Here is a 23,851-nt window from a genome sequence, read left to right on the forward strand (position 1 = left end):
GGAGGGTGAACCCGAAGCCGCAGAAGCAAGCAACTCGGGGCAGAGACCAACCTGTAGGTCTTCGGTGCACACAGCTGACACCGATGGCAGCCGGCCCCTGCTGACTAGAAAAATAGAAGGCAGGAAATCCTGTGACAGTCTTGTTTCGGTGATGATGTGAGAGACGCAGCAGCAGGAGACAACAAAACAAAAAACCCTCTAAACCCCCAGAGCACACATGGGCAACCTCTAGAGGGGAGCCTGGCACTTCCCAGCCCCTCGCTGCTCCTCCCGGGGCTACCAAAACGCCTCTGGCAGCGGGTGCAGAGAGGGCAGGGAGCAGTCCAGGAGTCAGCGCTGGGTTAATCAGAAGGGCTCGTGGATGGCTGTGCCAGGAGCTCTGAGATTGCTTCAGGTGGAAGGTTGGTAAGGGAGTGTGTTTGCACACTGCCTCCTCCTCGCAAGCCCTCTCGAAAGCTGGAGCTCAAACGTGGCTGTGTTTGAAGTGATATTTCCACGCCAGAAAGTGCCACTTTCCCTGCACCCAAGGCCGTGATCTATCCTTTCCTGTATCTGCTGTTAACGGAGCTTGTAATTTCAGGTGGGGAAGGTAAACAGCTGGAAACGAGGAACTCCTCAGAAACAAACACTCTCCTCGACGCAATTCGCTCTAGCAATGATGAACAAGGGACAAGAAATGTGGGAAGGGCAGGGTATGGTTAACAGGGGGCCTGCAGCCCAGATTTCGGGGTGCTCTTAGGTGCTGTTCCAGCAATTTATGGGGATTGGAGAAGCCCAAAATATTTTTATTTATTTATTTATTTATTTATTTATTTATTTATTTATTTATTTATTTTTATCTGTGCTTAGCGGGACATTGCCAACCTTTTCCTTGTGCCTTTGAGCTGTGGTGTTTCCTCCTGCCGGACAAAGTTGTGAAGCTGCAGCTGACTTGTCAGGAACTGGTCCCTCACCTGCACCAGCTGATGCCAAACCGGACCCTCCGAGCTGCTGCTGGTGGCCACTCGGGTCCCTGTCCCTCAGCTACAGCCACAAATGGTCCCTGCTGATGGACACGCAGGTTCCTTCCCTTCCAGCCAGCACCATGAGGCTGGGATCTGCAGGAGGAATCATTACTGCCACCCCGCATCTTTGCTGTGCAGGAGCTGCTTTGAAGGAGGGCAGCAGGGCCAAAAGGAACCGGCCCAGCACTCAGATATTTGCATTTTCCACTGTTCAGACACGGATAAGCCAAAAGGGAGCAGCACAAGACTTCTCCCTCTCCTCAGCCCATCCCCAGCATCACGAGCGGGAGAGGCAGGGGGAGAGAGGGGCAGATCGGTAACGTGGCCAGGACAAAGGGGCAGCTGCAGTGTCTGCTCAGAGCAAAAAGCCTAGGGAAATTTTTAGAAGGTTTCAGCAGAGAAAACCCTGGGGACACTCTGAAGAGATTGTTTAGGCTGAAGCATAGGCTTTTCTGTTTTAAATTAGACTCCAGAAAGGGAGTTATTTTGGAATACACACTGCATATCTTCCGCTGGATGCATCATGGGCACACCACCTGTTTACCATGCCTGCTCTGGGGTGATTTATACACAAAGGATCTTGGCAAAGAACTGTCTTCGCTTCACTTTTGTAAAACCAAAAACCAACCTGGCCTGACTATCACAGAGATGGGACAAAGCCAAAAGCTTTCAGCTGAGTGTCTGTTCCCTTCCAAGGCTTGGTGGTCTGGATACAAAGAAACCGAGATTCAATTAATCCTGGTGTTGGTTTTGCAAAAACATTTCTGCTGGATTTTGGTTCTGAAAAAAACAACTCCAAACTCTGGTGTCCTTGGGAAAGAAATGAAAGACTGCTGAAAATAGTGCAGTTGGAAGGCTTCTTTCCTTCACAAAGCCTTCCGCAGCGTCCTGCAAGCCTGTAACCCTAACAGGCGTATCACCACTGAGTGAAACCGAGTCTCGGCTGCTGAAAGGGTATGAGTCTGCATGCTGTCAGATGCTCTCATGCAAAGTGTTGTCATACTTTGGTCAGGAATCTTTGCAATGCAGTAAGAAACTAGAAGGAAGAGGGGAACTGCCTGTCTCAGTACATTTCCAGTCCTCCCCTGCATACAAGCGGGGAGAGGTCAGCTCGAGGGGCTGGGCGGGTGCTTGGTGCTGGAAATGCAGCCCTGTGCCTACCATCCGTCCACTGAACACCCCTTTTGGCCAAGACACGGTGTCAGCAACGAGATGTGCAACTCCTTAGTGATCTTTTTGGAGCAGCAGAAATGACTGCGAGCTTTTCACCCCTGGAAATGTGCAACTGAAGTAAATATACACAAGAAAACAGCGCTGCAGCAGTGAGGGCCAGGCAGCACCCAGGGTGCAGCGACCACAGGCATCGTGCCTGCAGTCTGGAGCTTGAGCTTCAGCAATCAACCTGGTGGCTTCATTCCAGTCCCCAGAGGGGACTTCTCTCCTAAAACCATCCAGCTATCCTGCTCTTCACCCTGGAAAGACAGAGCCAGCACAGCGGTGAATGCTGCAGGTAGGATTGAGGCAGACTGGCAGAGCAATGAGGCTCCCACAGTCGCAAATGCAGTCGAGCCTAAAACAGAGATGATTTTGCAAGTCCAGAACGGCAGAAGATTTTGAAATTTAAGTGCATTAGCACTGTTATACAAGGACTTAACAGATGCCAGCGCACTGACTAACCTAATAAGCACAGCCTATCCCTGCTGCCATTACTGCTGCCTCACTGGAAGGGCAGTTTTGGCCAGGACGACATGTGCTCTGAGTCACACGATGGGGAGGAGGCGGTGACGCTGCTCAGGAATCCACCTTGCTGCGTGTGGCTGGAGGATGATACCTGATGTCCACGTGTGGCAGGACGGAGGGGACACAGACAGCTTAGCCCCCGGCATTCCTCCGGACCAGTGCTCACCTGGCAAAGCGTGCAGAGCTAAAAACCACCCGCGCACCTCACTGTTTGCTAGACAAGGCACTCAGCAGCTGACACCATGCGCAGAGCACTTCTTGCCTGTGTATCTTCTTGCAGTGAGACCGACAGAGATAACCACCTCCTCAAACTGATGCTCAGTTTCATTCTCTGTTATCAAACCACCTGATCAAAGGCCACTTACCCACACTGCAGACGTCTCAGCCCATGGCCAGACATGCCACATACCAAAGCCTCCGGAGAACAAGGCATCAAAACTACACTTATCCATTAACAGTGCAGGGGTGACAGCCTCTATTTACTTTGCAAATTCTGAAAGACTTAAATCTCATAAGGTGATTATGCCATTAATTAGTGAAATGCAGTCATCTCTGGGGTGTAGCACAGCAGCTGCTTTGGCTGAGCAGCAAAGAAAAAAACAAGCAGGCAGCATAACATGGTGGTAGTGCTCCAAAGAGAAGTCAGCCCCTCTCCCAGAAGGTATCCCCCTTTCCTTGGCAGTGTGTGAATGTTGACTCCAATGTCTGGGGGCATCTGATGAAGCCTGAGCTCTGCATTTTGCAGGATATGAGTTTTCATGAGAAGCTATACATGCAGGGATTATAAACCCAGAAGGGGTCTCTGGTCATTCATCCCTCTGGCCTCCTGAAAAACAGACCACAGAGCCTACCTGAATGATTTCCCCTTCAGACTGTGGCATTTTTTAGGAAAAACACACAGGCAAGAGCACCGTATGACAAACGCAGGTCTGAAGAAGGCACGTTTGTACCACGGCGAATTTACAGACTGAAGCTGCACGGGAGGAAGGAGGCTGCTCCCCGAGGAAGCCCATCTCCTCCGGCTGAGGCCTTCAGCCTGCGAACGGTCCCTGGTCCTTCAGGGGCAGAGTCAGTGCCGGCGCTGCTCCAGCCAGGTGCTGCCTGCTGCTCATCACCCTTCAGCGAGCACGGGGCTGGGGCAGGCACCGGGGATCTGGTGTTCCCAGAGGAGGATGCTCAGAGGCGAGGGCGTTCATGCGAGGCGCACATTAGCCCAGCATGGCCCGCCTCAGGTCCCCTACAGTCAGCAGAGGGGGAGGAAAATCTCCGGAGTATCAATTAGGGCAGCAGATCTAGCCTGGAGGAGGCTACGTCCTCTGAGAGGGACGGGAGAGAAGTTTTGCTAAACTAAAGACATTTTGCTGACCTTTTTTGATACCTCCTGTTTTGCAATGCCACCTCAACAACACTGCGGTCCTTCTGGCCTAACCCGACAGAAATATTCCTGATGTGACAGAAATATTCCTGATGTGGGAGCACTCAGTGAGGGCTCTCGAGCTGCTCCAGCGATGCCATACACCATCTCCCCACTGTCCTGCTCACAGGAAACCTGCCTGGGGATCTCAGCGTATCTTCAGAGCATGTTACATGGCAGCAATGGCAAATGGCTCCTGTGCTATCTGCAAGCAGAGGAGAGAGCAGCCCTGGGACTGTCTTATTTTGCTGGAACACACCGATTCTGGTCAAGAAAGAAGACAAAGTTTGTTTCAAGTCCCTTCTGTCTTCCTTCAGGGAGAAGGAAGCATGCCTATCATTTACAGGAGCAGGAAATGTCTGTGAGTCACTGCTGGGAGAATTACCAGGGCTCCACAGAACTCTCCTCACTTGAAAGGAGTTGGCCACTACATTCCTGAAAGTAGTGTTAAAAAAAAAAATGATAGAGGGAAAATAAAAAAAATTGTTACTAAAATATGGGGGTCAATCTGGGAATTCGCTCCCAAAAGCTCATAATAAAAAACCTCCAGCAAAGAACCAACCTCTGTTGTATTTCTTAGCGCTCTGCCTAGTTTTTCCTTAAATGTGCAAGTCACTTCTCTGGCATGTCTGCTTAGAGTCTAAAAGGTTTTACTCTCAGGAAGCTTTTCCTTCACATTCAGCTTAAATGTGCCATTTCTGGAAGTCATCCCCTTGTCTTTTACACTCTAGCAAGCAAAACAAGTGTAAATTAAATGGAAGACACATGAAATCTTTATAAAGTCCTGTGCCTCCCCTAGCTTGAAAGTTCCTTCTCTTTGGAGCAGAATAGGTCTTTATTCTGTGCTGTATTTTTCCCCATTAGAAAATGAAGGAGAATATAAATTTTCCTCATGACTTGAATTTAGCTTCATCAGCAGCCCCCTGCCGATGTAATTCATCCCAACGAGATTCTTTTTTCTTTTTTTTTTTTTTTTTTCCTCAGTGAGCCGCTGCCCCTTTTGCCCCTCCTCCCGACAATTCAGGCAGGGAAAACAAGACAGGAATTAGACAGACAGAACTTATTATCTAACAAGCTGCAACTTCAGACCAGGCAGGAATAACATTTAAAATATAAAAAGCAAATTTTTATCAAGCCTTCTCCTCCCCAGAGACTGCCACAAAAATATTCCTTGTTTGTCGCTGAGAATGAACCATTTTTCTCTTTCATTTCTGCTTTCTGTCACATATTTCATTTTGGCTGCCCCTTCTGTCTTTCAGCTTGGGACCTAGGCTGCTAATGCAGAATCACAGATAACTCAACAACAAAATGCCTGTATTATCTTTTTTTTTTTTTTTTTTTTTTACGAGTCTGCCAGGTAATTGCAACCCTAAAAGCTTTTGCATATTTACCAGAGAAACATGTCTCTCCTGGAGGATGGGACTGTCATCAGGTAGAGTATTTCATTTAATAAGCCTCTTCTGAGGTACAAACTAGGGCTGGGGATTTTTTTCTGGCCTCCTTCAGAGTAAAGGACAAGCAGATAAAAATCAGCTGCTGCAGTGCTACATTGTCAAAGTTCCTGTTCCTGCAAAAATTAACTCTTAGTGAGCTCAGAGCTCAGGAAGGTTTTGTTGGTGGGATGTTTATGAAGTAGGAAAAGGGTCTGAAAACAACTCATGTGATATTTTTTCCCCAGTCCTCTCCATGCATAGGACAGAGCTCTTTCCTATTTACAAAGAGAGCAACTACCCTGCTTTTCTGTAACCCAGCTGATGAGCTGTGCATGACTCCTGGACAAATTTTCATTAAATCAGTTCATCAAGAAGGATTACATTTTCCCTCTTTGCCCCTGTTTCACGGAATTACAGTAACAAAAACTTGGCCTAAACATTTCTAAATTCAGCTGTCCTTTAAAAGAATATGCCTTTTTTTTTCTTACTTCTTTTACCCTAGCCTGAGCTAGCAATAGAATTGCTTTTCTCGGCTCTTGGGATGCCAAATCAAGCTGAGTGGTACCAAAAAGAAGGTCTGAGGAGAACATCTATGAAGGGAACTTGTGTCTTGGAGTCAAGACAATGACCTTCCAGGCTCATGAGAAGAGGCTCGTTTGCCGAAATGTTTAACAGACTGAAGGGGAATACAGCTGGTTCACACATTTGCTTTGCATGCACCTACGCAGAGGTCATAAACTCTATCCCAGCACGACATACCTGTCATTAAAATCACTGCGAGTGGGAATCAGCAGAGTGGGAATCAGACAGGCCCTCAGTCCAACCCCAAATTACTGACAATACTCGTTCATCCCTACCAACAGCATCCCACGTGGAGGAAAAGTGTGTTTGGCCAACCTTGTTTTTGAAAAATCCCTGCTTGCACTTGAAAGCAGAAGTTGGAAGATACAGCTAACATATGGATTAATTGTTTAGGTTAAGGCCTTTCTGAAACCAAGAACCGACTTGTATTGACTTGGAAAGGAAACGTGGACTCCCCAGATCCAGTCCCTCTTCTGGAAACAGTCTCAGAGAGAAGGAAGCACAGACAATGGTGAAAGGCTTTCTAAATTGTAAATGGAAAATTCTTATTTTTCTTTTTTTTTTCCAACTGTCAGTATTTTATGGTTATTTATAAATTGACTACGGTTTTCACCACAAGTAAACTCCAAAAGCTGAGCATATTCCTATCGCCAACAAGCCTTTCTAAGAGCCATCCCAGTTTAGGATTAAGGGATGACTCTCATCTATTTGCAGCAAAGAAGGAAAACTCCCGTAGGTAAAATACTTCTAGCAATGTTACTTGAGCCCAGTGTCTTACCTGTAATATCTGGATTGAAGGTAGGTAGAACACACAGCTTTAGACACATGGCTAGCTGAACCGAAGTCTATGACCTTGACCCTATATGGCTGTCGGGATGGATCTACCAACATGATGTTCTCTGGTTTGAGGTCAGCATGAATCAGTCCCAGGCTTTTCAACTTCATTAGGGCAGTTGCTACCTGCTGGAGAATTGGTCGAATGTACTTAAGGGGCAAAGGACTGAATTTGTTTTGTTTTAGGAAATCATAGAGGTTCTGCTCCAACATTTCAAAGACCAAGCACGTGTGATTCTTGTGCTGGAAGCACTCGTACGCGCGGACAAAGTTGTAGTCATCCGCGCTTTCTGTGCTCAGCCGAGCCAGGATGCTCACTTCAATCTGGCCTTGCCGGGCATAGGAAGGATGGTTCTTTAGGATCTTGATGGCCACAATCTCGTTAGTGCCACGTTTCCAGCATTTGACGACTTGTCCGAAGGTCCCCCGGCCAAGAAACTCTAACACTTCGTACGTGTTGGTCATGGAACAGAGCACCTCATGTTGCACCAGTTGGTAATCCCCTTCGCTGTTGGAGCCACTGTTTTTGGAGGTGGCCGTGGAGGTGGTGGCGGTGGCTACGGTGGCCCCACTGGCATTGTTCTGAATCATTGGTGGATGCTCCTCGATGATCTGCACGCTGCTTGTGTTCTCTATCTCCTCACTCTTCCGCTTAAGTCCACATTTTTGGTAGGTGTCCAGAAGGCTCACAGTGCTGCGACGCATCAGGTTGTGTGGCCCGCCCAGTGTTTGCCCAGACACTGCAACCACACCAGAAGTGCTGTTGGCGGACGTCACCACGATGTGCCCCGTGCTTGCTGGGAAGATGATGGTCTGCTCGTAAGGGATGCTTGGATTGGGGATCTGGAGGGAGGCGTTGACGGCTGCTGCGGCGGCTGCTTGGGAGGACTGCACGTTCTTGCTCTGGCTGTAGACTTTGCTGTGTGTGCCGTACCCGGTCATATCCCAGTTCGAACTCGGCTCCACTTTCAGTTTCTTCACGCTACAGAAGGCACTTGACTGAAGGGTGTGAGGAGAGAAAACTTGCACATGCGAGGCCATACCTGCAATAAAACACCAGAGTGAAACCACAGTGTCAAGACGCCTTCCCCAGCTTTTTCCATTTGTTCGGTGGCAATAAGGGAGAATGGGATACAGCCTTCAGATACTGCACACGCACAAAAATCAAGTTCTTTCAGAAATATGTATTCAACACAAATAAAAAATGATGCTCTAAAATAAAACATTACTCCCAGCTGAACTCTACTAACAAACACTGAGACTTCTGCTCTCTTGCTCTTCCCCTTCTCATTTTTAATAACGAGAATGTAAATGTTATTTTTACCTCCTTTGCCTAAGGAGACTCCTATTCCCATTGTCTCCAGGAATATACATGTACCTAGATCGTTTTTGCTGATGTAAAATACTGCAAAGCATTCTGCCTGTGGAGGCCAAATCTCAAATCCTCAGGCTCATCCTGTATTAACAAGTTTGGCAGACGTGACTTAAGACCTCTGTTTACCCCCATAAAACCACTGCGTAGCTGCTGGCTTGCAGAGAGCCAGGATGGGACCAGGAGTTGACACACCATGACAAGCAGAGGTGCACTGACAAAGCTGAAGAGCCAGGACAGAAGCAGCAGATGATGTCTCAGGTTGCTTGCCAAGTCTGTGTGTGGGAATCGTGCACAATGCTTGTCTCTGCTCAGGGACACTGATGATGGGAGTTAGACAACACGAGCTTCACCGTGTGCTCTTACTTGTCTCAGATTTGTAAAATTGTGTTCATCTCCTCTTATTCACAGTGACAACACTGTCACTGGAAAGCAGATCCCCTGGAAATGAACGGCATTGTTAACGATACAAGGTACAAATTAGCATGTGGTGGAATCAAGTCCTAATATAATTTATTTTTTAAGAAAAGAAAAAAAACAGTTTTTCTTCTCCTGTAGGAGAACTAATGATCTTCTACACCGTTATTCAAAAAAAAAAAAAAAAAAGAAACCCACAACCTCATAATCAAAGTCAAAATAAAGCATCACTGAGACAGGCTGACTGAGGAATCTGGGTAACATCCCACTGAAACAGAAAATGTTCCTGTTCAGAAGGTGGTCCATGGAGAAAAGGACGCCTAGGTCCCAACTTTCTGCTGGCTCTCCCTTCCCAGGGCAGGGATGGTGCTGCTGGGGCGAAGGTACTGAGAACCCCACAAGTCTACTGGGATTTTTACGGAAGAAGCCAGTGCCCGGCGAGAGTTAAAGCAGAAAGGCACACGCTCCTTCAACCCTTCTGTCTGTCGTCAGTGTTTCTTTTTAATAAACCAGAATGACTAGGGAAGAAAAAGACAATATGCTGAGCTGGCACCGCTGCTGAATTATTAAGCACAAACATAACCTTGACTTGTTTGCAACTTTAAGAAGTTAGAAGCTGAAGGAATGCTTCAGCAACAACAACACAACAAACTCGGCAATGCGCATGGATGACTCTTTCACATGGAGACCTCCCAGCTCCCTTTCCTCAAAGAAGCCTGTTCTCCACTGGTCCTTGTTTTTCTAAAGATGTTCTGGAGTCCGTACGCACACAGGTGCACTTACACTTGTGCATACATACACATACACACCCACATTGAACAACACGAGCATTATTCCACACTGCCCAAACCCTGCAAACCGCAACAAGCCCTTCTTCTCAGGCATGCCCCCTTCCCCTAATCTCGTTTTTGATGCCGTTTGCTGCGATTCATATTAATTCCCCCTCCATAGCCTATTGGGCAGCAATTTCCAAAGCTCTTGCAAGTCATCCCCCAGCTGCCTGCCCCTCTAAGACCTTTCTCTTCTCTCCTTTCCACAGGGCGATGATGTGGCCACAGATGCCGTAGCACGCGGCGGGCTCGGAGAACCGCAGCAGTATTACTCAGCTTGTCATCCCGGACACAAACGTCGTGTGTGAGTGAGCTGAAGCTGTGTTTGTTTTTCCACTGATTGAGAAGAGTCACGGTGTTCTTTCTAGTACAGTACCAACCTTTCTGGAGAGTGGGGTTGGCGTGATGTATGTTTTCCCCCTGGACGTGAATAATAAAGCAGATGTAATTGGTAACATATTGTGGAGCTAGCTGAGGTGTAATTTATAGCTTTATGGCTTTCATTTCGTGGTGTGCTTGAGCAATATCTCTTCATATAAAATAAAAAGGGGGAAAAAGGATTGACGCAGAAGAAGGAGAGAGGTTCTTCCCACATGCTCCCCTGGAAATAACCCCCGAAGACTCAGTCTCCCCCAAATTAAAGTCTTGGATGAGGAGCACAGCAGCTGCAACTTTCTCAGTGCTGCTGTAAAAACCAGGATAATCACCACCATTAAGAGCCAGACTTTCAACTGGTGCAAACTGGCAGAGCTCCAGTCGGTATCAGCTGACGCTAAAAACAAGGTCAGCAGTCACTCAACATTGTCAACGTCAGATGGCTGCCTGTGCCCCTCGGTGAAACGAGTTGTTGTTAGGGCTTGGTTTCCACATCAACAAGCCCCTTGCTGTCCCTGCAACACTGTTCGCACAGGAACAGGGCACCCTGTTACCCCAAAAACAGGGGAGTGGAGGAAGGAGGTGGCTAACAGAAGGACTTTGGACTCCACTGCTGCCACTGCCACCCTTCTCAGAGGTCGTACTTCATTGTAAGAGAAAGGTATTTTTTTTTCCCTGTATGAAATCTTCTTCCTTCCATCCAAAATGATTTTTTCACATCTGAGGTTTTAGGGACACATGTCGTAGGAGAATAGCTCGGCTAGCTCTTCAGCACAGTCCGATACAGAGAAATTACAGTCTGACTGACAGCTTGGTGATGGGAAAGGAAGGCTTCCACAGCAAAGTCATTTTTATTGCAAATTTGCCTGTGCAGCTAATGTGAGAAAAACACAACCTCAAATTTCCTGAGGACATTTTCAATTCATGCTGGTGGCATATTCTTTTTTTTAAAAAAAGATCTTTACTCCACAGCAATGGCAGAAATAGTAGTAAATGTGCACAGGAGTTGGAGGGCTTGTTACAGGGATCAAATTCCACCTTGCAGCCTGCGATACGATTTACACCTTCAGCCTTTTGATAACTGGTGACGACGCCAGTGAAGAGACAAGCTGGCTGCAGCATGGTGATCCATGCCAGCCCAGCCCTGTGGCCACAATGCCCTCGAGCATCCCCCAGAGCCAGCCTCTGGGGAAGGAGCATCCTCCTCCTGGGCTTTGGAGAACACGGGGCTCATTTTGATATCGCCCCCACGCTCGCCTGGCGAGTCTCTGGGCTGGAAGCTGAATCAAGGCTGGGTGCGATGCATTAAATAAAATTGATAGTTCCTTTCTTTAATAATGAGTTTTAGTGTGGCCATTTAAAGCTCTCACACAATTGATAGTAACTGGATTTAATGGGGCCTTCCCTGCCCTTGATATGACTTAGGTAACTCCCTGCAGCATCCATGTGAGCCGAAGTATGGACTGTGCAGCAAGGGAACAATATTAAAACAGACCGAATGACTTTTACTAAAAGACCCAACTTTTTTTTTTTTTTTCTTTTCCCAAGAACTCCTCCCACATCGGCTTTCACTTAATAATAATTTAGCAGGTGCTGTTTACAATTCAGATGGCCTTCTTCTACATGCACACATCACGCAGCCGCCTCACCACAACTTCCAACAGGTTTCAGGGAAGCGAATGAGGTAAAGTTCCCTCTCCACCCACCTCACCACCTCAGCCCAGAGGGCGAAAAATACACTTTGGGGACTCAAGACGGAACAGCTTGAAAGTCACTGATGTTTTCTTCTGTTTCATTCACAGCACTTAGTGCTGATTTATAAACGTGGCCTTTGCAGTGGCAGGAGACCAAGCCCCTGCCCTGTATTAAGTAGGCAGGAAGACCTTCCGCAGTACCTGCAGAGCTGCCAGTGCGCTGTAACCAGAGGCTGCTTGCTGACTGCTGGGAGAACGACAGAGCCTGCTTGAAAAATACTGTCGAAAGCACACGGCATGTGTTCAGCATATAAATGATGCGCACAAGACACTCCTGAAATAAATATCTTCCACTTCTCCCCAGAGAGGCACAGGCCTGAAAACTCATATACACACCCGGGTTAAGGAGGCAATGAAAAGGGGATCTGCCAGGTATGTCTAATGTATTGCACTTTCAAAATAGCCGTGTCTAAAGCACGGCACTCTTTGTCAAGGTGGCCTCTGTGAGGCCTCTTCTGAGGCATTGTCCCCGGTACCACACGCTTCTGGCTCCTTAAAGCTGACGTCCCTGGAGGCTACGCAAATTCCTTCCCCTGTGCTACCGAGTGTCTGGAGACAACCTCAAAGCAGAGTTCAGACCTCAACAGCCTCGGCTCCTTCCTGTCCTTGGTGAGCAGAAGATGTCAAGAGGAAAATCCCTCTGCCTTCCTGCTCCGCTTTTCCTGTCCTGCTACTAAAACTGTCTCGTCCTAATTAGTAGTTTCTTAACTGCTTCAGCAGAGCATGGCGGCTCTCAGGGAAGTGACAGAGCCTGCCGCCTGCACTGCTCCAGACCTGGCTTCGTGCAGCTCCGAGCTGCCTTCCTGGATCCACGTCCCACGGCCAGGGGAAGAACACTTCCCAACACACAGCGAGACGGCCAGGAACCTCTGACTGCCACCATCGTCACACCCCCTGTCCCACAGCCACCTCGACTGCCCTCCTACAGAGGTTGTGAGGTGTGCAAGCCATCCACATGGGGCCTGGCCGCTGCCACCCCAGGTGGGAGCCATGGTGAGCCCTGGGGGAGCTGGGTGAGTCGGAGCCACCACATGTCCCACACAGAGGGACAAGGAGGCAGGCTCCACACTGCTGATGGCAACCCAGAGGCTGCGCCAGCCCCGTCCACCCACAGCCACCACATCTGGTGGGTTGCTAGACGGTGCCGTGCGAGCTGGCTTCAGGCTGTGGGCAACTGCTTAAATAAGCCTGCTATACATCTGAAACACCATACTCCAAGGAATTAGTGAACAGAAGCCACTGCCAGCCACAGCCCTCCCTCTGAACCATCTGTGCCGTCTTTTATTTTGTCTCTGTAGACCCAAGTCAAGTCCCTGCAATACGAAGCCTTTCCTTCAGAACTCAGTGACCACAATCCCACTTCTCACCACTACAAAACTCCACTCTCCCGTATCCACTCTAAGCCACAAGACCCTACTATTAGCCATCTTCTTTTATCTAGAAACATCATGATTCCTATTCATCTTTTTAATGTGGGTTCAGGTGCCCACGAACCTGAGTAACAAGTTGTGGGCTCTTTGACATGTTTCTGGTTTTAGGCACATGAAGTAAAATCTCAGAGACAAACATATACACTGTATTTAAGTCCTTAATTACACCTCAGTGAAGGATTCTTTCAGGGTCACCTCCGTCTCCCACTTTAATGAATTGCAGTAATGACAAGAGATATTATAGATTTCCTCTGTAAATCCTGTGGCTAGTTTATGTTTCACATTACAGTTCATTAATGATGCAACACCTGAGAACGCAGGTTAAAGTATTCCTCACCAGCGGCTTGGCGGCCTCATTATTTCCCTGCAGATGCTGCAGCCACCAGACCAGACACCGACTTTAGGCCTTAGTGTGAGAGGGGCCAGCAGTCATGCTGCCCTGAGCAGGCAGGGGCTGAGACATCGGATCCCCTCCTGGAGGAAAACCCAGCACAATGTGAACAGTGGAAAACTTTCTCTCCGGGGCCATGGGGATGGAAATGAGGGCAGCATGTGAATGTTTGTTTTGACAAAACAGAGCTAGACCACAGTAAATAAACTCCCTTCAGCATACCTGTCAAAAGGGTATACCTCTATGGGTATCATACCGTACCTCTATGGGTATCATGCAATAACGCTGCAAAAGCTCTGGCAGGACATCTTCAGACATAATGTAAGAGAGCTGGGAGCGTGCAGTGCCCAAGGCAGGTCCCAGCAGCTCCAGAAGGCAGATGAATAGCCCTGCCTTATGAACCTCACTGAGCAACAGCCCTCCTGAGCCAGAGAGAGAAGTCTTCAGCTCCTGTGAGGACTGCTGGAGTCCCAGCAGCAAAATGAGGTGACAAGCGATAAGGACAGAGGCGACAGTAGCACCTGCAAGCCTTCGAGATCTGCCTGAGAGTGTGAAGAAACTTATGCATGATCTCAATGCACAGACATTTTAGGAAAGTAGGTGTCAATGAAGTCAGGAACAAGTTTTACAAACAACCACTTGGTACTCCCGAGAGAAGCAAGCCTCCTCTGGAGACAGACTGGGGATGAGAAAGAAAGAACAAGGCCACGCCGGGCAGGTGGGATTGACAGCAGCCCTGCTTTGAAGCTCTGTCTTCTAAGGCACTGATGAGTGTCTAACAACACTCTGCCAAAGATGTCCCTCTTTTCAGTTTCTCCCAGACAGGCAGGCACAGGAGAGGCTGGTGCCCAGCTGGGGGCTGTGGGCAGGGTGCTGGGAGAGCCATCAGCCTGGCTGCTGGAGGGAGCAGACCATGGTGACACAGCAGTGCCATGCCGAATGAGACATGGCACACGTCTGTAACGCCATGCTTCAGCCAGCTCCTCAAGTGATGGGGATGGCCAGAGGAGATGGCAAAGAATGCTACCAAGGCTGCCCCACTGTGAAGCCCAAACGGTGCCAGATGAACCTGTAAGTGGTAATTTGCATTTATGTGCCAGGTAGGACTGTCTGGCAACAGCACGTGTTCTGGCCAGCCTCCTTCCTCCCATCACATATCCTCCATGGAGGGTGAGTGGAGCAAATGGCAACCACAGCATTTCTATAGAACCTGAAGCTTCCTTTGGAGAGCTGTACAAGACGGACTGAGAACTAAATATGACTCCGGCCAGGGCTTGCCCTGTGCTGAAGCTTAGCACGTGTGTTGGTCCATACGTCCAACCTCCCAACAGATCTGTAACACGAGAGTCTCTGGGCTCCCACCAGCTCCGTCTCTAGTTACTACTTGCTGACGGAGTTGCATCCTGGAAGCAGAACTGAAAATAAGAAGGCTCTCTCTCAGTGTGACTCTGCTTTCCAGGCAGCGTGGGTCACGTCACCCAGCTGGGTCACTTCAGTTTCCTTCTTCCAAATAGGGGGGACAACAGTATCCCCATATTACCAAGGAAAGAGAGCATTTGCTTCATTTTCCACTCCATATCCCACAGACTTCACTAGCTGCCCTACCTGCCTGTCAGCAATATTAGTTCCCAGAAAAGGGTTCCAGGGGCTCTGGAAAAGGGACCAAAATGAATCAGCATTTGCCTCTGCTGCCCTGCCTGTGCCCCCATCACCCACACAGCGCTGGCAAACTAGTGGAAAGGATGTTTGGGCTTTTTCCACCACTGCTGCCTCTCCACCTGGATGCCTTCCCACCTGTAAATATTAGCTTTGTAATGGCAGTGACTCCAACTCGCCCGCAAGTGCAGTAAAACCACAGGGAATGGCTGGCACCTCGCATACTTCACTTGTCAGAAGCAACCCTACCTGTGAAGGCAGGACATGGGCAAGGCTTGTTGGAGTCTCAGGCTGAGCCTCTCACTCCCACAGGATTTTTTCATAAGTGTTTCATTTGCAAAGAGGCAATTGCATGACATTCAGCGCTTGCTTTGTTTACGAAATCTGAAACTCAGATCAAGCACTAGCTGGGCTGAAAAGGTCAGCTTGCCTGTTCGCAAAGTCCCTCCCTTCATTTCATTTCCGTCAGGATACAGACCTGTTGGAGAGAAACAAGCCTCTGGTGAGGTTTGGACGAAATACGCAGGATCCGAGCTGCAAAGGAAGATGAAGATGCGAGGAGAAAGGTGGGGAAGCTGGGCACGGAGCTGTGCCAGATCAGGAAATTGAGATAGACTGATTTGGTGACCTCCTGACTATCCCAAAGCCAGGGTTAACTACATCACCTCGCTTCTGCAGCAACATTTCCCTTTCAAATAACAATGACCAAAGACATGACTTACAGCACCCTACATCGAGAGCTATGGGGTGTTTCAAAAAATTAAGAAAAAAGGGTACTTCAGGTTGACTGTTTGACCTGCGCTTTAAGTAGTTAAAACAAATCTGTAAATAACCTGTCTTCCATAGGCACAGAAAGACACCTACACAGAGAAAAGCCCTTCAGTTGTGGAAGGAAAACACATCTTGAGCATGTGTTTTTCAGCCTGCCTTCTGGACTGTAGCCTTCCCATTGCTCAGGGCCAAGAAAAGTTCCAAAAGTGAAAATGGTGGCCAAACAGTCACAATTTTTACTCTTATCCACAGCTCTTGATTTGTATTCTGAAGTGAGTATAAAACCAAAGATGTACGAAATGCGAAGGGCTGGGGCCTCCAGCACAGCTCAGAACTAGGATGGGCAGAGGTACACGATGGGATGGGGAGGCACTGGGTTGAAGGTTTGGATGTAAATGAATTTCTCCTCAAAAACACCAATTCAGTCATCTCTCTATTTCACAGGCAGCATCTGAAAAGAGTGGCCCTGCAGGAAAGTGCCACATAACAAGTTTGTCTTGATCCCTTCTTCGAGAATGCCAAGTAGTTTGTAGTGAACCAAAGTGACAACGAGCCGCAGTGCTCCCTACGAGAGCACCCAGTGCTATCACAAGTATCCTTGGGAACCCTTGTTACTGTGATCATCCATAAATCCCAGTGATTTTATTTTTATTTTTTATCTGAGATTGCACTGATCTCTGTCACACCAAACACACGGCCACACTCAGACACACATGCACATGCCTGCACATGCGCAGCCACAGAATGACCCATGTAGGCAACAAACCTCTCCTCCAAAAGAAACGAGTGAAGCTATTCAGGTACCTCAAGCAATCCTGCAGAAGTGCTTCCAGACACCGCTCTGCCCCACACCACTGACTTGCTGTGGGCGATGGGGTCTGGCAGCACCTGCCTGGTCTCTCACTGTCTTCACAACCTTCTTTTTAAGTAAGGTCCCACAGGACAGGGGCCAGTTCAGTGTGCAGAAAAGAAGCCTGGTTAGCCAAGGATGGGCAGCCTAGGTGATGCTCGAAGCTCTTGTTAACACAGAAAGAAAACCTGGTTTAGGCATGGGGATAAATTACATGAAAGATTTCAGAGCCTTGAAGAGTAAACATCCAAGAGCTCAAGAAAGGATATCTGACTTCAGAAGGAGGGATATAAGGCCCTTGTGTGTGATGGAGAAGCTGAGGGATACCAGTAACTGCCTACTCCCCCTCAAAGCTCTAAAAGAGAAGAAATCAGAGGAAGTCATTAAGAGAAAAAAAAAAAACAATAAAAACCTCCACGTGTACCGGCAGAACTCCCTATCTACCATCAGTCTCTCCCCCAGGTTTCTCTTTTGTGCAGGATATGATTATTTATTGACATATTTACTTACTCAGCTCTGCACTGCTTAATGCCATGGCTTCAAGGCTTCTTGCACTAGCAAGACTGAAGAATGACAGAAGAGGAACAAAGCTGAACCTGAAGATCCAGCACAATACATACCAAATGCCTTCTGTGGTGCATGCTACTGCCGTGATGGGCTACAGCTTCAAAAGCAGGGCCCTCAGCTGAGACAGCCCCACCATCAGACCTGCTGTACGTGCTCCTCTTCAACCAAGAAAGTGCAGCCTTGGTGGGGTGTACAGAGAAAGATAACCCTTGGTGCAACTTTGCTCCAGTCCGCTTGTGCTTTAGAGATGACAGACAGTGCCCTGAATGGCACCTTGCAGAGACAAAGGTACCTGAGCACACCTCAAGCCATGTACGACTGCCTTCATTTGTCACTGCCAGTAACACCTGTATGGCACTCGTGGGTACGTCACAGTAGCTGAAGCCAAACCTACCAAATCAAAAATCCATATTAGAAAGGATAGTTAGCTACAGACAATAGGCTAGCCAAATAAAGGTGTTGTCAGGCCTGCATTTCATCCATGGTCCTACATTGGTGACCTGATGTGTCACTATACACTTTTAACAGGCTGCAGCCACTTACCTAATCTCTTCCATAAGCATCTTCTTGGCACTAATACAGCCGTTTTGCAGCCATGTCCTTTAAAGCCACAACACACAGCTCTTTCTTTTCTATACAGCAAAGAAGTTAGATAATTCAGGCTGGATACAATGGGACAAGTTCAGCATCATCAAGGCATCAGTGACAGTACAGCCAAGCTGTCCACGGCCTCACCTACTGTTTTTGACCAACGATGAAAACAAAGTCAGGCCAAATGGAGTCAAGGGGAAAGAAGAGATTCTGGGAAAGTGAGCTCTGAGTGATTTCTCACAAGAAGCAAACACACTTCTGTTTCCACAGGAGCCAGAAAAACAAATCAGTAACATCTTGTAGTCAATCACATGAGCTTTTGATAGCTCTATGAGAACCTTGGACACCTTATGTCTAACATAAGAATGCCTGGAGAGAAAAGCTGCCTGAGGTGGGCCTATGGCTGTTGCTATAGTGATTATGAGAATCCCAGTAAATGATGAGAGGGGGAAACTGCCAAAAAAACAAACCCAAAAACAGCTAAAGGAATTTAGTACCAAAAGCCCCGTGAGCATTCGTGAGGCCTTCTGCACTCAAAACTCATGGAGAGCTTTCAAAAACTTTCCCAAAACAAATATCCCTGTGGATGAAGAGGCTGGAAACTAGACTCAGCAGAAGTACGGTAACTGGGGAAAGAATTTCAGTGGGAAGGGGGCCAGTTTACACCCCATATAAACACCCAATTAATTCAAAGTTTGCAGCACTCCTTTGTGGACATAGTCCCCGGGTTTGGTCATTATTCATATCTGAAAATAGCCACGCTTCCCTCTTCAGTCCTTCTTGGGCTCATGGGAGATGGAAATGAGTCACCAGAGGACCAGCTGAGTCATCCAGCCAAAGCTTGGGAAGAGATGCAGAATTGGTCATCACATCCATGATTAAAACGTGGATGACGGCAGCTGTCCTAGCAACCAGCCATGCACGAAGCAGCGCGGGCTGGAGACCACTACCAGACGTTACTTGAAGGCAGACAGAAAGAGGCCTTAAATGAAACTAGGACAAGGCCAAACAAGTCAGATCTGCACCTGACACAAAGCCCTTCTTCCCCTGGTTCCCCACCCTGGCCACGTTAGGAAAAAGGGGGCTCCTTCTCTCAGAAATGCCCTCCTCCATCTTCCAGATGACCGGCAATTTCAAGCTGCATTTTCCAACTTCTCCGAGCCAAAGCCCCAATTTGTTCCATTTCCTTAGTGTATCATCAAACCTTAACAAAACCCGTTTCAATATACAACCTACCTGAGGGCCAAACAACTATGACCTTTCAAGAACACGGCTCTGTATTTCATTTCGATGTCTATTGTTTTCAGAACAAAAGGGAGCGGGGCGATTGCTTTTGAGCACAGAAAATGTATTTACCTAACAGGCTTTTTTGTGGCGATTATGAAAGTTTTGTGAACGAGTTCAGTGGGAGACTGCTAGGCCCGGCCTGAGTCAGGCAGGCTGTGAACAGATGCAGTGCAAGATGCCTTGGCTTGGCCTGGCCGATGCAGCACAACCTCACATTTTGGCACCCAGCATGCGGTGTTGATCCTGACCTGTGCCCAGCCCGGCCGAATGTGGTATCACACTGGGCACACACACACCATCAGGCACGTCTCTGGCTCATTGGGATGGGCAAGAAGCACAGGGTAGGACCTCAGTCCCACAAAAAATCAGTCACGTGCATAAAGTTCACAATGGATACGTTCATACCAGCACCTACAAAATCACCGCCCTGCAACACGGAGTTTGTCTTAATCTCTGTTCACATTTATGGTATTCTGGCAAAAGTAGAAAAAAATAGATGTCGCTGAGTGACAAAAAATCACTGGGGGCTACAGAAAGCCCTAATATTAACTATTATGGAAATATTTACTTCACAGAGGAGACAAATAAAAGGGAGAAGATGTAGCTCTACAGCAAAATGAATAATAGGTAGATCTCCAGGGAACATCTGTTCTCCCCGTGTTGTCATGGAAGAATAACATTGACTTGAAAGGACTGGAGCACATTTCACAGCTGCTCGGGGAAACCCGTCTCGTACGGCTCACCATCGCCCTCTGAAACGCACTGCCACAAGATGCCAGAGCCAGCAGCCTGCGGGACTCCAAAGCAGTTATGGGGACAACTCATGGGGCCGACAGACAGTGCAGGGCCCTGTGGCCCCCCTAGAAAACCTGCTCTCGGCTGGCCCTAGCAGCAGCGGTGTGTGGCACTGAGTGATGAGAGGTGAGATGGCACAGGCCAGGCTTCCACAGAACTGCTCCATATTTCCCAACTCCTGATGCCACTCTTGTTTTTTTTTCTTAATCCTTCCTTCCAGCGTGTTCCTGGGTTTCAGCGAGGCTGCCATGCATCTGTGCCTCTGCTCCCAGCCCCTCAAAAAAGAAAGAAAAGGGAAGGAAAGCCGAGAGGTTTGGATGGGCATCCACGAGCAAAGGCCCAACCAGTCAGTGTAACACTGGAGCCTTAGGGAAGACAGGTGTCAAACAGAAGCAGGTGTGATGGACGTGGTCTTTTAAAGACTCAGCAGTAGAGACTCTGAGCTGTTAAAATGAAATGATAACACAGCCCACGCTCTGCAGGGACAGAAAATAAATATGAAATTGGATCCTGGCAGCACCGCTAGATCCCCAAACTGACCCTCCCTCTCCTTGCTCTGCCTGCTCCAAGAAACAGGCTATTCCTGGAGGAGTTTTAAAAAATAAAGTCCAGGCAAGTGTTCTGATGTCCCCTCTGCTTCCCAAAGCCTACAAGGGCAGCTCTCTGGAGCAGCCCCTGCACCCGGAGCCCTCCGGGTCCAGGCATGAGGGGCTGCGCTCGTACCAGCCACAAGCAGTGCAGCAAACGGAGCGTGTGGCTCGGCACACGCAAGCTACAGAAAACTTGTCAGACTGTGCAAGACATGAATCATATGGATTGCCACAACAGCAACAGAGTGTGTGCAGCCCTGCAAAACAAACAAACAAACAAAAAAATCCACAGACATCCCAAAACACAGATTTAAGTAGATGGCCACTCTCCCAAGGCTGCGGTATAGTTATGCTACAGGGCTTGCCTGAAAAATATAGATACCTTCCTGGCTTGTGACACTTTAGAAATGCTTCTGCATGGGGAAAAGCAAGAGTAACACTCAGGCTCTTCCCACTGGGCACCTGGACCCTGACCAAGTAGACACCTGGGTTGCCTGGGATGCTGGAGTGGGCAAATACTTGCAGTAAATGCTGCTCATTAGTCACTGGGGGCTGTGGCTGCAGAGGCTGCTCCGGATCTTTTGGAAAACACACCTCCGAGTGCACTTAGCCAGCTGGTCGTAGGTGCTGGCTGCCTTATACCACTCCTGCAGCCTGCGTTTGGATGTAGGCAGGAAAGCTATGCTGGAGAAACGGCTCTTTGCTCATGGAAGTCCTCTTCCTCCCGGAGCCCTCGGTGCAGCCATGAGACATGCCTCACCTTCTAACCAGCGACTGCGAGAGTGTGACCCAAGAAATGAATTAGGCTGGCAAAAGTAAAGGTTCAAGGCCAGTTTGTTTGTTTTTCCTGGAGGACCCAGGCCAACAACTCCAGCTTTTCCAGGTCAAGCCAGTGTCTGCATTAGAAAATATTCAATAAATTCTTTATTTAACTGTTCCCCTAGGGCAGCCGGCTAGACCCTCATGCTCCAGGCACGTGGGTCTGTGTCTGAGTTTAAGCACATGAATTCTTAACTGACTTCAGCAGGATAACTCACACATTTAAAGCTAACCACATGTGTAAGCGTTTGCAGGATCAGCGCATTAGTCATCTTCCCTTGTTTTCTGCAAGGGGTTTTGTGTAGAAAAAGCAGTAAAGAAAAAAAAAGCAAAAACCCCCACAAAACTTGCAGATACAGTTTAGGTACCCGAGTCATACTTGAAGCTAAATTAAATCCCTCTCTCCCACTCTCCCTTTTTTTAAACTAAGTCATTTTCTACCAGTTCAGTATTTGGTCTGCTGAAGCATTTAACTGATTGAAAAAGAAATCCTGGGGAAGGTTTGGTCTAGAAAACCGATGCCGACTCTCTAAGTCACACGCCCGCAGAAGACCCGCACAGGCATTCAGCAGGAGTCCTTGTCCCACAACATCTTGTGGATTTTCCCTTTCCTTCGTTCCCCACGGCCAGCACCATGCAAATTCGAAAAGACTCCCTGGTCTGGCAGAGCTCATCTGCTCCTGCTGCGCGTTCTCCACCTGGGGTGAAGAATCCTCTTTGTGCCACGGCGCTGTCACTGCGGCCAGCGGTGAGGTCACAGACCGAGTATTGTGGCTTCAGCTGGGAAAAGAAGCAGCGGGAACAGATGAACTCTAAAAACAAAGATATTGTTCTGATGTAAACAGCCTTCACAGCAAAAAAATGAAAAAAATAAAAATGGTATTAATAAAAATATGATAAATAGTTTTTTCTAGGCAGACCTCTCAAAGTCCCAGTGAGGTACTGAAAGGTTTCTCATTTTATTTCTGTTTTGCTAAAAAATGCAGCTCTATTAGTTTAGAAATAAACATCTTCTATCTTTTTTTTTTTTTTAAATACCTTCATGTCTCATCATTGTCCCAGAATAAGCAAACACCATTGCTGTGTAAAGAAACAGGTCTCAGGAAATAATGAACTGCGTGTTTCCAAAACGCTCCATAAATCCACAGGCAGCTTGCAAATACCGCCCGGTCTCCTGTGTGAGGGTTGTTGTTTTTCATAGAAGTCACGTATTAATGCATTTTGAAAAAGACCTTAGCCCCATTCAATCACAACCCTTCCACCTTCACACTGAAAACCAGAGGTTATAATTACACCCAGGAGCAGGAATAAATTAAAACAAGTGCTGGCGCCACCTTGTACTCTTTTTCTGAAAGCAAGGTGATCCCTTCTACCACGGCGGATGTGCTCTGGCCCAACTCAGAACAGCTCAGGCTGGTGTGAATGGGCAAAGAGCAGATTTTCAAGAAACTTTTTCAGAGGTCAGAAACAGAAGAATGCACTCTGTGTCCTAGCACGTACCAGGTCTTCAGATGGGGGACAATACCTTCACCACCTTTCCTTCTGCCACCCAGGACCTCTAAGCTCTGGTGCCTTGCAAGCTCTGCAGCAGGGAGGTTGGGCATACACAAGTCATGGGTCAGACACTTTCCACCCCTTAGTAATGGGTATTTGGGGAGCAGCAAATTGTGACAAAGTCAACACCCTGCAGTTAGGTTGTGGAGAATAGGAGGTGAGGACAACAGACGGATGAAATGCAGAGGACTCCCAAAGGGCTATGTTCAAGTACTCAGTCTCTTCATGCAGGCACACGCTACATGAAGCAACACCACGGGACCACAGTCCCCTTCTTCCTCGCTCACAGGGTCCTCAGGTTGAGCAGGATCATCTCCTCCACCCCGACTTCACCAGCACGGTTTCAAAAGAGCTGAGTAGGGCCGAGAGATCTCACCCAGATCTCTTCTGCCATCAAAAAGTTTGGGGTGAAAAGGTGTCCTGTGAAAGAGCAACGGCAGACCTGCTGAAATGAGCACTAAAATAGAAGAAATCCAGTTTCAAATAAATCAGTGTTCCTTCTGCAGTACTGGGCTGTGCCACCAGCAGTAGCACAGCGCTCAGACAGAAGCCCTGCAGGGTGAAGGCTACACACTGCTCCCCAGCTCCACACTCCCTCCCAGGACACAAGGCCACGGGAAGTGCCTGAAATGCCAAGGAGCCCTCAGGTGCCCACGGAAAACAGAGCACTGGACACCTTATTCCATGAGCAACAGGCCCACCACTCACTTTTAAATTATATTAAGTTATTTTTAGAGTTATACACTTAGGAGATGTCGGTTCAAATGCGTGCCTCCTAATGGATGAGTCAATAGC

General features: G+C 48.1%; 1 protein-coding gene across 5 annotated transcripts in view; it reads right to left on the reverse strand.

Annotated features, from left to right (window-relative positions):
* The window catches only part of HIPK2 (homeodomain interacting protein kinase 2), a 132,476-nt gene that overhangs the window by 84,971 nt on the left and 23,654 nt on the right, over positions 1 to 23,851 (reverse strand). For all 5 annotated transcript variants that reach the window (XM_068663651.1, XM_068663623.1, XM_068663661.1 and 2 more), the window contains exon 2: positions 6,952 to 8,050. In XM_068663651.1, the coding sequence (XP_068519752.1) occupies positions 6,952 to 8,050 (1,099 nt within the window). The remainder of the gene's footprint in view (positions 1 to 6,951; positions 8,051 to 23,851) is intronic.

This window comes from Anas acuta, chromosome 1, assembly GCF_963932015.1.
Source record: "Anas acuta chromosome 1, bAnaAcu1.1, whole genome shotgun sequence".
In the NCBI taxonomy this organism is placed as follows: domain Eukaryota; kingdom Metazoa; phylum Chordata; class Aves; order Anseriformes; family Anatidae; genus Anas; species Anas acuta.